The following is a 16807-nucleotide window of genomic DNA, read 5'->3' as shown; positions in this document are numbered from 1 at the left end:
AGTATAAATAACTCACTGGAGGTTGTTAGCTATAAAAAGAAGAAGAATGGGAAAATATCTACGGTAAGAATAAAAGTCAAGAGAGTTTTTTTCATTTTTTAAAGGTAGATAAATTCATAATATGTGTAGTTTAATTTTGATGAAGGACAGCCAGTAGTGAAGGAAAAATTGAGAGATGGAAAAAGTGCAGGAGCAGTGACCTTGAGAAAGGAAGTGGGGATGAGATCCAGGAAATGGAGATATTGCCCTTCACTAGGAGCAAAATGTGTTTGTCCCAACGATAAGCAAACTCCTACAAAAGGCCGAAGAGTAGATATTTGAGGTTTATGCATCATACAGTTTCTGTCACTCCATTAAACTCTGCTGTTGTATGTTCTATGGTAAAGAAGCCACAGACAATATATAATTGAACAAGTATGGATGTGTTCTAACAAAACTTTATTTATAAAATAGATGGGTCAAATTGGCCTACAGGTCATAGTTTGCTGATCCCTGGTCCATTGTATCAGAAGAGAAGGCAGAGTATATGGGCACAGAGTATATGGGCACAGAGGGAGGTAGATGGGTAGATATTTAAACATTTGTGTGGGCCAATGTAATTCACCTCTATTTGGTGAATTATACCAATTGATTTATAGATGTTAGATGAGTTGTGAACTACTAGGACAAAAAGTGTTCATAGTACTCCCTTTTCCTTTTAATGTCAGGCTGTAGTAATAATGTCCCATCTTTCATTCCTGATATGATTAAATTGCGATTTTCTGTTTATTTTCTTGATCACTAAAGCTAAAGCCTTTTTTTTTAACTGGTATTTTCAAAGGACCACTTTCATCTCATTAATTTTCTCTATTTGTTTATTTTCCTTTTTATTGATTTTAGCTATATTTGTTATTTCCTTTCTACTTACTTTGTATTTAATTTGATCTCTTTGCAAATGCTTAAAGTGGGACTCAGATAATTGGTTTTAGATTTTTCTTCTTTTCTAACATGGACATTTATAGTTGTAAATTTTCCTGTAAGCATTGCTTTAACTTCAGTACACAAATTTTGGTGTACTGTATTTTCATCTTTCAGTTGAAATAGTTTGTAACTTAGCTTGTGATTTCTTCTTTGCCCTATGGATTCTTTAGAAGCGTATTTAGAGTTTTTCTGGCATTCTTTAGAAATGTATTTAGCGTTTTTCTGGGTACCTGAATATGATTGCTTTCTAATTTAATTCAATTTTTGCAGGATAATATACTCACTTATATCAGTTCTTTTATGTTTGTTGAGACTCTTCTTTAAACAGCCCAGTCTAGCATATACCTCCCGGTAACCACACCACGTGCACTTGCAGTGTGTGCTAGTCATTGTTTGTTGTTGTGTTCTGTAAGTATCATTACGGTCAAGTTGGTTAGTAGCTCTGTTGAAATCTTTTATCTCTTTTGTCTAGTTATTGTTATTAGTGAGAGCTGTTAAGATCTTCAATTATAATTATGGAATTATCCTGCAGGTATTTGGAAGGTCTGTTATTAGACACAAAATTATAATTTTATCTGAAAAGAAAAGGAAATAATACTGACTCAGACTAAATTTCAGGATATCCAGTTAATATAGCTGTTTTGATTCTGCATATCTTTCCTTACTCTACTATTTCCCCCCTACATTCTCCCAAAGGATTAAATAAATAAGTTTACCAATCTCTTTCTGTTATGGCCTGTAGTTTTTATTTTCTAAAAGCTAGCAGACAACATAGAGCATAAAGTAATTACTTTAAATTGCCATAGATTTATTTTGCTTTCTAAAAAAATTAGTTTTGTATTCTACTTTCATTTTTCACCCAGTCTTTTTGTGATTTACTTTCCCCATTGTTAACAAGCATCAAAAGTTCCTTGGCGAATTTTAGGTAATGACTTTTGTCTTAAGCTATTTCTCCAAGTATGGTAGTAATTATGCACGGAACTATTGAAGCAATGTTTGTAGTACTCTTAACTAAGTAAACTATACTATATCTTTTCCTGTTACATAAAATAGTTTAGTTGCTGCCCTTTAGAATACATTTTTTTTAACAAATAACTTTCAATTATAAATATAAAAAGACTAATAATTTGGGTCAAAGTTCCCTTTTAGTATTCTTCCACTAAAAATTATGAAATAACAATATGCTATTATAATTTATTAATAGTAGTGCTTTTAAATGAATTTTCATTTTATTAATAACTCCATATGTACAAATCTGGTGTTTACCACAGTACGAGATAAATGATTTGGAGATGAAACAGGCGTTGGCATGCGTGCACTGAATTGCTCCTTGACCTGCTCTGTTGGTTCATGGCATTGGTTATTAATAGCAAATGCCATACTGTTTCTGCCTTCTATTTCTTTTCTTTTCCTTTTTTAAACTCTATTTTCCTTTCTTTTTTCTCTTTTTTCTTTCCTTGTCTTTTCTTTTTCTAGTTTTTAATTTTTCTCTTTTTACCAATATGTTGCTAGTACATGTGCTGTTTGGGAATTATTTTGCAGATTCTTCCTGTGTGATTGGCTGGACAAGAAATCTGTGGACATTCCATAGACAATCATAGCGGTTACTGTACATATCTTGAATAATTGAGATGATTTGATTATTATACAATTCTGTGTACATGTTGATGAGCTAAATAACGTCAACCCTGAATTGTTTATGGAAGATTTTGTTCAATTCAACCTCCTTATAAAGCTTATTTATTAATAATTTAATTTATATCGTTTGCTGGCTTTAACTTTTCCTAGATGAAGACTCTACATCTAATTGTTAAGGGTCAGTACCAATTTCATGATATTTTGCCTGATTCAAAATCTGAGGTTTGATTTGTTTTTACACTATAGAGGAAATAGTTTGACAAATAAAGTCTATATAATTTAAATGTGTTTTAGAAATATTATACCAAAGAGTCCTAGAATTTATTAAAAAGGAGCATGGGGGTAATTTATTAAGAATGTAATATTAGCACTGTAAAAATCCACGCTTTTATGGGTGATAGCTTTACATTTCTTTCTGTTTATAATTTATTCAAATTTAGATAATTTCACTGTGTACCATTCAACAATGAAGTAATTCTATTTGAAGGCTATATTATGATATTGCTAAAATATTTTTTCAAAGTAGCATTATTTGCTCATATTTCTTATTTTTGGACAGAAAATGCTAATAGGTGGTTTCTATTATAATATGATTTCTCAAAGATAAGGCACATAATATGTGTTCGCGTTCTTTTCCTTAACTTATTTCATTTTCATTTTTACATCTCTGAAATGATAAAAGTCTTGGATTCACTACCATTGTTTCTAACTGAATGTAAGGAATTATGAATACTCCCCTTTTTCCCTCCAAAATCTGTAAATATTCTGTCACGCCTTTTAAAGACAATCCCTTCATCTGTTCCCTTTTCTGACACCAAAGTATCTTTACCTCACAAAGTCTTCTCTCTTTTCAGACATCTCTCTGAATGATATTGGCTAATCTTTTCAAAAAGTTCTTTCAGATTCCCAGGTGCACTGTGCTGTGTCATGATCATGGGTTCTTTGTTCCCTAGTCTTTATCTAATCTTTCAATGTTTTACTCACGAAGTCATCTTTTCTATAGGTCCCTCACCATCTTTTTATGGAAACTCTTCCAGCCATCCTGTTCATAACTTTTTCTCAATTTCTTTCCTTCTTCCCTGAATCAGTAACTCTTTTCAAATGTTTTCTTGAAAATTATTTCACATCTATCATATCATAACCTAGGCTTTTGTTTCCTTATACTTTGTTTCCCCAACTACTATTTTTCTTTCTCAGTCTATTTTGTATCTCCACACCAAAGTAATGCTACTTAAACATTCTTTTGATAATGTAATTTCTCTTTTCTTTATTTCAAATTTCTGAATGTTCTCTACCGAACATGGTATAAAAAACCATTAAAGAATTCTGAAGGCCTTCTATAATCTGAAATTATTGTATATTTAATCATAAAGTTTCTAATCTATCAGGATAAATAGTCAGGTATGCAACTAAGCTTACTAAAACTTGGTATCTTCTAGGTTATTGATCGGTATGAAATGCTATGGAAGCACAGATGATAGTGTCAAAATAGTTTATCTCAAGTCAGACTTGTTTTTGATTGGTAGTTTGACTCATAAAATTTGACAAAGAATAGAAAAATTGACTTAGAATGATGGTTTGCCAAATTAATTCCCATGGCTATAACCAACTAATAAGGTCTTGGATTTTTATGTTGCTTTCCATTGCCGGACTAGAAAACATTAAGACCTACATTAACTTTTAAAATATAGTTCTATCAACTAGTTATTAGTTTTCCCTAGGGCCAAGGATAATTACACTAAAAGTAAACTAGGAGCTTATCAAGTTGTTATATATTGAATATTGTTTTCATCTGCAGAAGTTATATTTTCTTAAAGAATTTCTAATAGAGAGCATCTTAGGTTCTTGAACGCAAAAAAAAAAAAAAAAACCTTGAAACTCTTCAGAAGCATCTGAAATGATGCCATTGATATAATAGATTTTTCAATGTTTAACTGATTATTAATACTAATATAGTGCTTACAATTTCATGGGAAGGGAAAAGAGAGCCAAGTATACATTTAATTATTAACAGTGATATATACATTAATTCTCATAAGTGGCCAAATCTAAGAAGAAAAAGTACACTCAATCCAGTATGTGAGATGGACTCACAGAGCCAAGTCAGATCTGTTTTCTACTTCAAGAAAAGTGAGTCTCCCTTGACATTGAATGAGGTTCTTTTTCTGACTCAGCATGTTCCTGGTAGCCCATGCCAACAGGTTATATTTCATCATCTCCTCTCCTGAAAATATGAAGGTAAGGAAAAAGAGAGAAAGGGTAATGCAAGGGAGAGTGGCAAATGGGAAGAGAAAGACAGCAATAAATTATTACAGTGCTTTGGAGTCTAACAATTACTTCACTTAAATTAGTATATGATGTGTTAGCTTTCAATGAAGGGTTACTATTACATGAAATAGAACTTTATTCTTTTCTTTGAAAAGCTGGAATCATGTTCTCACTCAACACAAATATTTCCTATTGTGTCTTCTCTATTAGGTATTTTTATTATGAATCTTATCAGAAAATTGCTTTATATGTTCTGATTTAGTTGCTCATGGAAACAAAACTCAGCTCTATAACTGAAATCTTTCTAAAACAAAGCTGAAAAATAAAATATGTCATCTGTCTAATAAGAGAGTTCTGTGGCTTCCTGAGAGATACTATCCTATACAATAATTTTACACATCTTTAATATTGAAAACAGCTCTAAATTTTATTTTTATGGCCTGGTTTAAATTTCTATTTATTTTTCTAAATCCTAAGTATATACAAAATCCTTAACCACAGTCAATAATCCTTACATAAAAGGCATGTACCTGTAATTTCTTCTAGTCTTTGAGCTTTAAGGGGACCTGACAAATTGTTCATGGTCCACTGGAAGTTACTGGAGACGAATTTAGTCAGAGGGATGACTGCAGAACATCTCATAGGGGTAAAAAACAATTTTCACTCCTCTCTGTTTCTGTAGGTATCTTCTCAGTCCTCAGCTTGGCCTCTGAGTGCACGACGCTTGCTGCTGAGCTTCCCAAAGTTTCCTACGTGAAGGCTCTTGATGTGTGGCTCATTGCTTGCCTTCTCTTTGGGTTTGCTTCCCTGGTGGAGTATGCTGTTGTCCAAGTGATGCTGAACAACCCCAAAAGGGTTGAAGCAGAAAAAGCCAGAATTGCTAAGGCTGAGCAAGCAGATGGAAAAGGTGGAAATGTGGCTAAAAAGAATACAGTGAATGGAACAGGGACTCCTGTTCATATTAGCACTTTGCAGGTAAGGGTAAAATTATCCAATGAAATTGTTTCCCCCAACCTCTTTGTAGTGTCAAGAGAGATACCTTTGTGTATGTGACAAGTTTGGATGGAATTGGCATTTGCTTTTCTCTCACAGATGAAAAGGAACTGAGCACAACACACTTTTTGGGAAATGTGTACATTTAGGTCAAAAACCACATAAGGAAAAAATTAATGCCTTATTTTTGGAGGACTTTGCACTGAGTTTAAGGATACAATTCTGCTTTGATGGTCACCATTGATTATGGAGACCTTGCTGGAGTACAGACCTTCCTATTGTTTCTCATTCAATAGATCTCAGTGAAAGGCCAGAGGACTGTGGGGCATCACTGATCATCTGCCTTACATAAAAGGGCCTGGAGAAGCCCATGCTCATGACTAAATCACTCACCATTTCCCCCATCAAGTTAGAGAGCCTCACATGGAACACGTCAGGCACGCTGTTTGTTTATTGGATATCTGGCTCAGGGAAATGATGCCCACAGTGAGGAATCTGTCCCGCTCAGCAGTGAGTGGCAGGAGAAGGAATATTTGAGATTTTACCCCATTACCCTGCCTTGTCAATTGATTATGGGCAATTGATTATAGTCAATTGACTAGTGGGCAATGATAAATCTCGAAGTACCAGGCTGTGTAAATGATTACGGTTAGCTGTCTGTTTACCCCAAATTGCCCCTCATTGATGACCTCTAGATGGGTGGACCAGTCAACCAGAAGACCATTTCCATTGAGCTAAGAGCAGTAAATTCCACAGAAGACCAATAGGTCCATTCCATCCTGCAACCTTGAAAATCTTACTTTGCATGCCTCTCCTCTGGCCCCACAATTACTCTATCAATTTGTTAATGACAACTACTCCCCTTGCCTAGAACGCTAGAGCATACCACATGTTTTTAGATGCAGAAGCAAAGGAACCATGCTTATATGATGCTGTCTGTGGCCATTAAAAAATATTTAAGTCAATTGTACTCATTTTCTGAGCCTAAAGCCCAGACCCTCTGCAAATACTTAGCTGAAACCTTCAGGGAAGCTTCTTGAAGCCTTATAAATCCTTTATGCCTTTCATAAAGAATATGGATAAAATTCTCATTAGTCTAGAGCTATCATGTCCTTAAAGATGTTGTCCTTAATGTATCTTTTTCATACTTCTACATCCAGTGTTTCTATATCATTATATTTGAACTGAGTTTCTTGTAGACAACATATAGTTGGTGTTTGGTATTTAAACTGCTCTGCCATTCTCTTGTTTGAATTGTTATATTTAGATCATTTCCATTTAACGTAATTATTGATATATTAAGGGTTTACTCTATGTTTTATTTTTTGTTCTGTTTATTTTGCTGTTTGTTTCTCTATTTTCTATTTCCTTTTTAATGTGTGTTACTTGAACATTTTTTTTAGAATTTCATTTTGAGCTTTCTGTGTTGTTTTTAAGTGTGTCTCTTTGTTTAATTTTTTTACTTTCCCTTTGTCTGAGAATGTTTTGATTTCTTCTCCATTGTTGAAGGATATTTCCTCTAGATGTATGATTGTGGGGTGACAATTCTATATACATTTCTTTTAGCACCTAAAGACTATTGTGTTCACTTCCTTCTGGCCTCCATGGCTTCTGATGAAAACTAGTTATCCTAATTGTTTTCCCCCTGTAGATAAAGTGTCACTTATCTCTGGGTGCTTTCAAAAAGATTTTTTGTTTGGTCTTTCGGTCTGTAGTGATCAGAATTTTGATTATGACGTGTCTCTATGTGAATTTCTTCGAGTTTATCTTGTTAGGAATTTTTTTTCAGCTTGTTGAAAATGTAGATGTATGCTTCTTGCTAAATTTGGAAAGCTTTCAGCTAGTATTCCTTGTGTACTTTTTCTCACTTGCCTTCTCTCTTCTCTTTTCAGGACTCCAATAACACAAATGCTAGATTTGTGATACAGTTGTCTCTAGGTATCTGTAGGGGACTGGTTTTAGGACTCTTCTCAGATACCAAGGTCTGCAAATGCTCGGGTCTCTGCTATAAAATGTGAAACTTGGATATTTATTATTTTTGCTTATGATTGCTCTGGCTACTTAGGCTCTTTTTCAGTTCCATATGAGTTTTAGGATTGTTTTCTCTAATTATGTGAAAAATGATATTGGTATTTTGATAGGAATTACATTGAATCTACAGATGGCTTTGGCTGCAATATGGTCATTTTCACGATATTGATTGTTCCAGTCCACGAGTGTGGGATGTGTTTCCATTTGTTTGTGTAAAGTTATTTTAATGTTTTTGCTGCTTTGTAGAAGGGATTGAGTTCTTAATTTGATTCTCAGCTTGATCATTGTTGGTGCATAGCAGTACTGCTGATTTGTGTACATTGATTTTGTAACTAGAGACTTTACTGAATTTGTTTATCAAATCTCGGAGTCTTTTGGAGGAGTCTGTAGGGTTTTCTAGGTACACAGTCACATCATTGTTGAACAGCAATAGTCTGACATCTTCTTTTCTAATTTGGACACCCTTTATTTCTTTATTTTACCTGATTGCTCTGGCTAGGACTTCTTGAACAATGTCTTCTGTAATCTTCCAGTACACAGATTTTTTCCCTCTGCCCTATACATTTTCCTGTTGATCTGATCTATGAGCTTTACAGTTTCCATTTGATTTGTGTGTAGTTTTTTCATTTGTTCCAATCATATTTATAATTGGTCACTGAATAATTTTTATCATGAATGTTTTAATATCTTTCTTAGATTTCTCAGAATTCTCAGATTTCAAAAAGAACAATCAGTAGATGCCAATCCCTGTCATTGACATCTGATTGTCTTTCTTTTGGTTGTATAGTTTGAGATCTTTTCCAGATTTTTGTATGAGGAGTGATTTTGTATTGAAAGTTGGACATTTTGATGATATATTATGAGACTCTGAATCTTGTTTAAGCCTTCTGTTTTAGCTGGCTTTCTCTGACTCTGTTCTGTCAGGTGAAGGATGGGTGCTGCCTCATTACTTCCAAGAAGGTACAAGTCCAGGTTTCCCACTTGGTCAAGGTAGAGCTCCTTGTTACTGCTGGGTGAGACTGGGAGTCACCAGTCCCCATGTTGTCTCTACCAACACAGCAGCAAGGGTTGCCTTCATGACCAATTGGTGATGGTGAAAGTCCTGACCCTCCATGGCCTCTTATGACATCACTTCAGTGAGGAGGATGAGGAGCATCTTGTTACTGCTGGGTGTAGGTATAAGTCCATGCTCCCTACATAGTTTCCACAGACACTGCAGCAGAGATCAGGGCCTTGTTACTGGTCTATGACGGTGGAAGTCCTGGATCATCACTTGACTCTGCTTCAGTGGGGATTGGGCTGTCTCATTACAGCCTCTGTAAAGTCCAAGGCTTGGCCCCCTCACTTCTTGGACGTTGCTGGCATGTGTGTTGGGATGGGGTGGGAGCACATATTTTCCGTAGTATTTGGCAAGAATAGAGAGGTTAATGTCTAAAAGTGTTCTGTATAGCTGGGATGTCCAGTTCTTTGTTCTCTGGCTAAACAGAGCAGGCCGTTGGTTATTTTTATTTATTTATTTATTTTATGTCTGCGCCCATTGGCATTTTTACTTGATGACTTCTTTAGCCCCAAATCTGGGATTATATGAGACAAAAAGGGAATGCAGGAACTCACCATTGTGTGGTTCCTTGAGTCCTGAGTTCCTGGGCTGATCTGCTTCCTCTTCTCTACCTTTCATAGTCTGTGTGTGTGTGTGTGTGTGTGTGTGTGTGTGTGTGTTCTAATATAATGTCCAGGATTTTTTACTGAACTTAGCAGGAGGAATAGAAAAGGTAAGTCTACTTTATCTTCCTGGATGTAAAAGTCCTTTGTGCCTTTCAAGACCCTCAGCATCCTCATCAGGCAGCATCCTGCACCCTGCCTATCACATTCTAATAATTAAATAGATGTATCAATGGGCTACTTTTATCACTTTCATTAATGTGTTACTACTCCGTCTACTGGGTCATTTCAGACTTACTGCAATCCTGCACCAGGAAAACACGTTTGGAGTAATTATGATTCCCTTTCCCAATATTTTGTTTTTGTCTCTGTTGCCACCCAAGTCTAAGAAGCCACATAATATCTATAATAACTAAGGGATTGCTTAAGGCATGCTTTGGCATGACAAAGAACTGGTATTGGAAGCATACTGTTTGTGAGAACTTGTGCTTCCCCTTCTAAAGCATACACTTACTTCTTCATGCCAGAAATGAAAGGAAGAATATCTGAGAGCCTTACGTTCTATGGAAGTGTTCTTTACCTGATTGTTTGACACTAGCTATCTACCTCGATTGTTTGACACTAGCTATCTACCCCCTATCTTTTACCACTTCCTCACATTTCCAGCCCACCAATTCCCTCTAACTTGACCTCTGGTTAAGAGATTTGGATACAGAAAGCAAGGATATTCTATATAACAGGTGCATGATTCCTAGTAATCCCTATGATCTGCTTCATTGGCTGGTATATTATAGGTCCTCAGTAACCACAGAAATTATGTAGTAACAGAATACTAATGTGCAATGATCCTGATATCTTAATATATTCCACCAAGTGAGGTACTGATGGAAGGAGGCTAAGTGGAACCGGCCTTCTAGAGCATTGTAGAATGTATTCGAATTATTTATGAACATGAATACCAAGGATAAGAGTATCCATGAAATAGTAAACCCAATTTTGTTATTTTAAGTTTATCTTTCAAGCATTAAAATAATTACCCAATAAATAAAAGTTAAACACATGTAAGAACTTTTATATTTTAATTCTCTCTGTTTTTAGCTGCTCGTAGAAACACATTTGATTGAATTCTGAAACTACTATGACATTTTGCTTCAAAAGACAATGAGAGATTCATAGAGAGTTAAGAATTGACCCGAAATTTTAATTTTTAGAAATAAATGTAAATTACTCTTATTCTTTATTAGACAAAATGCACTTTCCGGAGTAAACTTTGTACCCATAGACTATTTATTTTCTGAGACAGGTTTCAAAATGATAATAAGTCTAAAAATAACTTACATCAAATGTGTAACTTGGTAAGTTCATAAGATTGTTACATATTGACATATGAAAGAAAATGTAAAAGTAGAAATTTATAAGTTTTGTCTTCTCAATCCAATGGTTTTGCACTGAAAATGTAATTAAAGTTTTGGTTTCAAAATGCATTTGTTCTAATGTACTTTGCTTTTCTAAATGCAAACTTTTCCCAAATAATTTCAATATTGTTATTCAATAGAATAGCAATAATAATTAGTGGAAGCATAATACAATTTGGATTGTAGGAAATGTTTGAAGCTGATGTATAAAATAATACTGTGTTTCTTAAGGAAAGGAATGATTTAAAAAGTAGAAAAAGATAAATGATAATTTCTAGTGTTTACTATGAGGTTTTTATAATTTGTGGCCTGAATACAAAAATATGTCACCATACGTATATAATTGTCTGGAGGGTTTGTTTTCCTTGTAAAGGTGGTGCTTTTTCAGTCATTCCAAAAGCTTGGTTACTTTTGTTTGTTCATTCATGTATTCCTATTTCTACCCAACAAAACTGTTAAGAACCCACTCTTGTCAATGTCACCCTATTCCTAACACCTAGGGTATGTGCCATACACAAAGGTTTTATGAATAAAAGACAAAGAAAATAGTACCTATGCCTACAATTTTATATAAATTAAAAAATAAAAGCTGCTCTTAATACATAAGGAGATTTTTCAATGGTAATGTTATATTTTAATGGACTTCAATTTAGTAAAACATATACAAATTATTCCCTCTGAACATACTTTATTATCATCTGTAGAGGATACAATTATTACCATGAAATCATGCCTAAGTGTTCTGGTCAAGAAATATTACATAAAGTTATTTGCTTTTAAATTTGTGTGGAATGAAACTTAAAAGAACCACAAAGAAAATCTTAGAGGCTAAAGTTGGAAGCATTAGGAAATTTTTAATAGCATCATTTTTTATTCTTGACAGTTTCATTATTGCACTACCTCATTTTTGTTACCAGTAATTTTCAGAAGTGACAGAAGTTTATATGATTAAAGTAAATGAGACACATATTCATAATAAGGAACAATTGAGAAATTATTAATTGTTGGTTAATACAGCCAAATTCGCTTTTAAGAATGCGTGTTAAGTAGGATTAGTGTCTTATTTATAAGCAGTTTATTTAATCTCTTTTCATGTGATATTATAACTGTTTAAAATAGTATTTATAGTGTAAACTCTTTTGTACTTTCATGTATATATTTGATATGATAATAAGGTATAGGCAGTATTAACTGAGAAAGAAAATTTTCTTTGTGTAAAATCTGTGATGAATGGGGCAAGGAGATCAGCCAACTACTTGATGAATCATGACATATTTAAGAAGCTCTGAGTACTTCTCATTAGGGAACCTAACCTTGTTCTTTATTCAGTTGTGTCATATCTGTAGTAGAGGTTCCGTCCACTCCACATGTGTACCTTTACTTGTTCTTGAATACAAGAATCTTCAAATATATCTCCGAGCGTCATGTTAAAGCATTAAATGGCTAGAAATTTAATATAATCAATTTACAGCTTTTTTGGAATGCTTTGTAATGTTATGGCTTCAATGCTGAAAAAAAAAAGATTCTCTTACTGACGTTTACTATATTTAAGTAATCTCTGTGAATAAACATAATATTCTGTATCTATAGTTTGAATAAACTGTATGGTTCAAATCCTAAAACACTTTAAATTGCTGGAAGAATTCATATAGTTATGTAAATAAAATAGATTAGAAAATTTGAAAAATTTATTTGTGACCTAGGTTATAATATATAAATGTGGCCATTCATTTAGTTGTTTACACATATTAAAACCACACCTAAAATTATGTAAAAATATGATTTGTAGCAAATGCATTTCTATAGTATATTCTAAATATACTTGGTTTTAAGTCATTAAGTCTATAGGCAGAATCTAGGGTACTCCTTTGTTTTGAGAAGTAGGTTCAAAAGTATAGTGAGTATACCTAAAGCCTTTGGAATGAGGAATTCTAAAGGGAGAAACTGTGATACCCATAGAGTCCTTGATTTTAAAGCTTGCAGTTCAAATCCATGTCATAATTAATTATTTTGTATATTATAGGGGATTAATTTCAATTTAATGATTCAGAAATTAGTAACCGAATAATAATCTCTGTAACATATGGTCTATCTGATAAGTACAAAATTTCTTTGTATTCTCTGAGTGTGTTGGTTAAGTTCAGCCAACAAGTTGCAAATGCCTATCACTAGTAAATATTGGTTCAAGATAATTGTGACCATTTTTTAGTTCTTGTTTGTGAATGTGGCTTAGAGACAGTCTGTCTCATTGGAGGGATTCTATTTGGAAGGAGGATCTACAGGGAAGTCAAAGATTAGAAATACCAGAACATTTTTGTAACCCATACATTGTAGAATTTGTCTCTATCATGGTTAAATATTGGAGCAAGGATGTATTTTTATTTATTAGTCTTACAACTGAGAATTTTCTTAAGTCTGGTAGCACCTAAAATCAATCTGAGCTTTGATTCCTTAGCTTAAAATAAACAATCAAAAGTCCATTGCATGACATTAACCTTATTATTATTATTATTATTTTTAATTGCATTTTAGGTTTTGGGGTACATGTGAAGAACATGCAAGATTGTTGCATAGGTGCATATGTGGCAGTGTGATTTGCTGCCTTCCTCCCCTTCACCTATATGTGGCATTTCTCCCCATGCTATCTCTCCCCAAATCCCCACCCCCCGCTGTCCCTCCCCTATTTCCCCTCAGCAGACCCCAGTTTTTAGTGCTCCGCTCCCTGTGTCCATGTGTTCTCATTGTTCAACACCCGCCTATGAGTGAGAACATGCGGTGTTTGATTTTGTGTTCTTGTGTCAGTTTGCTGAGAATGATGGTTTCCAGGTTCATCCATGTCCCTACAAAGGACGCGAACTCATCGTTTCTGATGGCTGCATAATATTCCATGGTGTATATGTGCCACATTTTCCCTGTCCAGTCTATCATCGATGGGCATTTAGGTTGGTTCCAGGTCTTTGCTATTGTGAACAGTGCTGCAGTGAACATTCGTGTGCATGTGTCCTTATAGTAGAACGATTTATAATCCTTTGGATATATACCCAGTAATGGGATTGCTGGGTCAAATGGAATTTCTATTTCTAGGTCCTTGAGGCAACATTTTAGAGCCCTAAGTGCTCAGGCAATCTGATTGTTTAATCAGATGACCATTCTCTCCGTCAGTTCTTTGTGACATAAGCAAATACCTCTTCTGGAAACTAGCAATTTAAAAAACATCCTTTGAAGAGACGTGTTTCATAAATCAAAAATTTCTAAATACATGTCTTTAATATTTATTCTTAGGTTGGTGAGACCAGATGCAAAAAAGTTTGTACTTCTAAGTCTGATCTGAGATCTAATGACTTCAGCATTGTCGGAAGCTTACCAAGAGATTTTGAATTATCCAATTATGACTGCTATGGAAAACCCATTGAAGTTAACAATGGGCTTGGGAAATCTCAGGCTAAGAACAACAAGAAGCCTCCCCCTGCGAAACCTGTTATTCCAACAGCAGCAAAGCGAATTGATCTTTATGCAAGAGCGTTGTTTCCTTTCTGCTTCTTGTTCTTCAATGTTATATATTGGTCTATATATTTATGATAAATCTTTTCCATTTGTACAAAATAAAATTCCATTCCATTGTGACCTACTCCATTAATAAATGCCAATCTGTGAGAACTTTTGAATTTTCATAGTAACATTGCATTTTGGGTGCCATTTGATTGTAATAAAAACGTGGCACCTTAATTTTGAATGGCAGCATGATGTAATGTCTGTGCTCTAATGATGTATATATGTATAGTGAACATATTGCTTTAGAAATAAAAGAAGGATAAGCATACTACATAATATAATTCCAACAATTCTCTTCAGTTAGTGTAAACTGCAAATACTATAGATAATTCTGATAATAAAATAATATGCACGCTGAATCCTGCTATGGTCACCATTCTAATGTATGTAGTATTTCAAATTTCCTTCCTCATAACTTTCAAAGAAAGCCATCTTATTCTTGTATAATTTTAGATGGTATTATCACAGATTTTAAAAAGTTGTATTACATATTGTTTAAACTTTGTAAGTAGAAATATATCAGTTATAATTATGCGGGCTCTGTGGAGAAATAAAGTTTAGAAAATATTAATTTGTAAAACCAGCTCATTTTAAAGTCTGTTTGTGTTGTCAAAGTATCAGATAGTAATACACAGTAAGCATTTTAAAACAAAGATAAACCTATATTTATGTAAATATATACTGAATTCTGACAAAATAAAAAATTAAAGATAGCTTATTCATTAAATATTTAAGATAAAGAAAACTCTATTTAATTCACCTTAAAACCTAAACATATTTTCATGGATTTCATTTGTTGGTGCATATTACACAAAACACTGTGCCTTAAAAAGAGTGATACATATTTTAAATTGGAATGCAGTAATAGATACATGATTTTACATCATTTTAAAGAAACCAAGAAGAAATAAAAAGTTGAGAAAGAAATCCATAATTATTAAAATATTTTAACTTTTTATTTTATTAAAATGCTTGCATATTTTAAGTAAAATTAAAAATGTTTTCTGAATTTATTTTTTTATTTGAATATTTTGGGATTTGTTACAAAATATTTAGAGATTAAGTAAATAATATCTTTGTTTGTATTAGACTTCACTTCTACTTGTATTTTATTTCTTGTTAAAAGTCTAGACAACTGAGATTTACTTACTTTGAACTTGTTCCAACCCAAAAGTAAGCACTAAGTCTCATTTTATGAGACCACCATTTCTTATTATCATATCCAGTGCAACTTTGTCTTTCTGCCATATATGAAATAGAACTGTCAGTAATTCACATAGATAAACATAAGACTAAAGAAGTATATTTACATTATTCGGAGAGTTTTGTTGCAGCTAAGAGTTTGTATGGCAGATTCGATAATAAAGTATTATTTATGCAAATTCCCATATGTAATTCAGTACTATTCAATTTATTGAATCTTTGAATTTTTAAGATTCTCACTGATTACATTATTTTTAATGGGATATAATTGAATCCTTTGTAGTCCTTCAGCACCCTCTAGTTGTAAAGGAGACATTGGAATAATTTTACAACTCTATGAGTAACCCTGTCAATGGACTTAATATCTTCTAAGACCCAGGGCAAGAGCATTTTAATGGGACTGTGGTAAGAAAAAAAAAATGAATAGGATTTAAATCACTTAAAATGTTTACTTGTAATAATTACATTTGCTTATAATCTGTTTTCTTTATTTTGGCAAGTTTCGTTCATATTAGGGAATTTGATCTAGATACGAAATTTTAAGTGGAAGATGTACCATATTGAAGACAGTCTCATTATACAGAAATTTATTTGTGGAAAATAGTATAAATGAATTACTTTTCTGTAATATATTGTAGCCTCTTAGGATCAATTTTAATACACAAGTATATATAAATAGCTATCCCAGGATTAAGTGTGTATGTATAACTACAAATGGAACACTAGAAAAAGATTATAACAAAGAAGTACAATGAGTGTCCACTGACAGCTGGTTTGTAATTCTTCTCAAAGATTTAGTCATGGAACTCCAGAGTAGTTCTGATCTGTGTACTTTCAGTGTTATATATTTCTAGGAGATTTGCAGAATATCCACCTGGAGCATCTGTGGATACCTCAAATTCAGTGTCTTTAAAGTAAAAACTATCATCTTCCCACAAGTCAGTAGGTTCTCACAAGTCAGAATTTTGATTTCTGTTAAAGCCATTGCTACTCCAGTCACTCATGTTACATTCGTCTTCCTTTCTCACATAGTCTGTCCCTTCAAGTACCAAGTCCTGTAAATTCTCCCCTTATATCTGCCACTC

General features: G+C 33.5%; 1 protein-coding gene across 1 annotated transcript in view; it reads left to right on the top strand.

Annotated features, from left to right (window-relative positions):
- The window catches only part of GLRB (glycine receptor beta), an 85102-nt gene extending 69193 nt beyond the window's left edge, over positions 1 to 15909 (top strand). The window contains exons 9-10 of the mRNA XM_012448486.2: positions 5549 to 5841; positions 14250 to 15909. Coding sequence (XP_012303909.1) covers positions 5549 to 5841; positions 14250 to 14546 — 590 coding nt within the window. The 3' untranslated portion in view covers positions 14547 to 15909. The remainder of the gene's footprint in view (positions 1 to 5548; positions 5842 to 14249) is intronic.
- The last annotated feature ends 898 nt before the right edge of the window (positions 15910 to 16807 follow it).

The sequence above is a fragment of the Aotus nancymaae genome, unplaced genomic scaffold, assembly GCF_030222135.1.
Source record: "Aotus nancymaae isolate 86718 unplaced genomic scaffold, 86718_ANA_hifiasm-v0.15.2.pri h1tg000033l, whole genome shotgun sequence".
Classification (NCBI taxonomy): domain Eukaryota; kingdom Metazoa; phylum Chordata; class Mammalia; order Primates; family Aotidae; genus Aotus; species Aotus nancymaae.
This window is presented reverse-complemented; position numbering and strand designations above follow the sequence as displayed.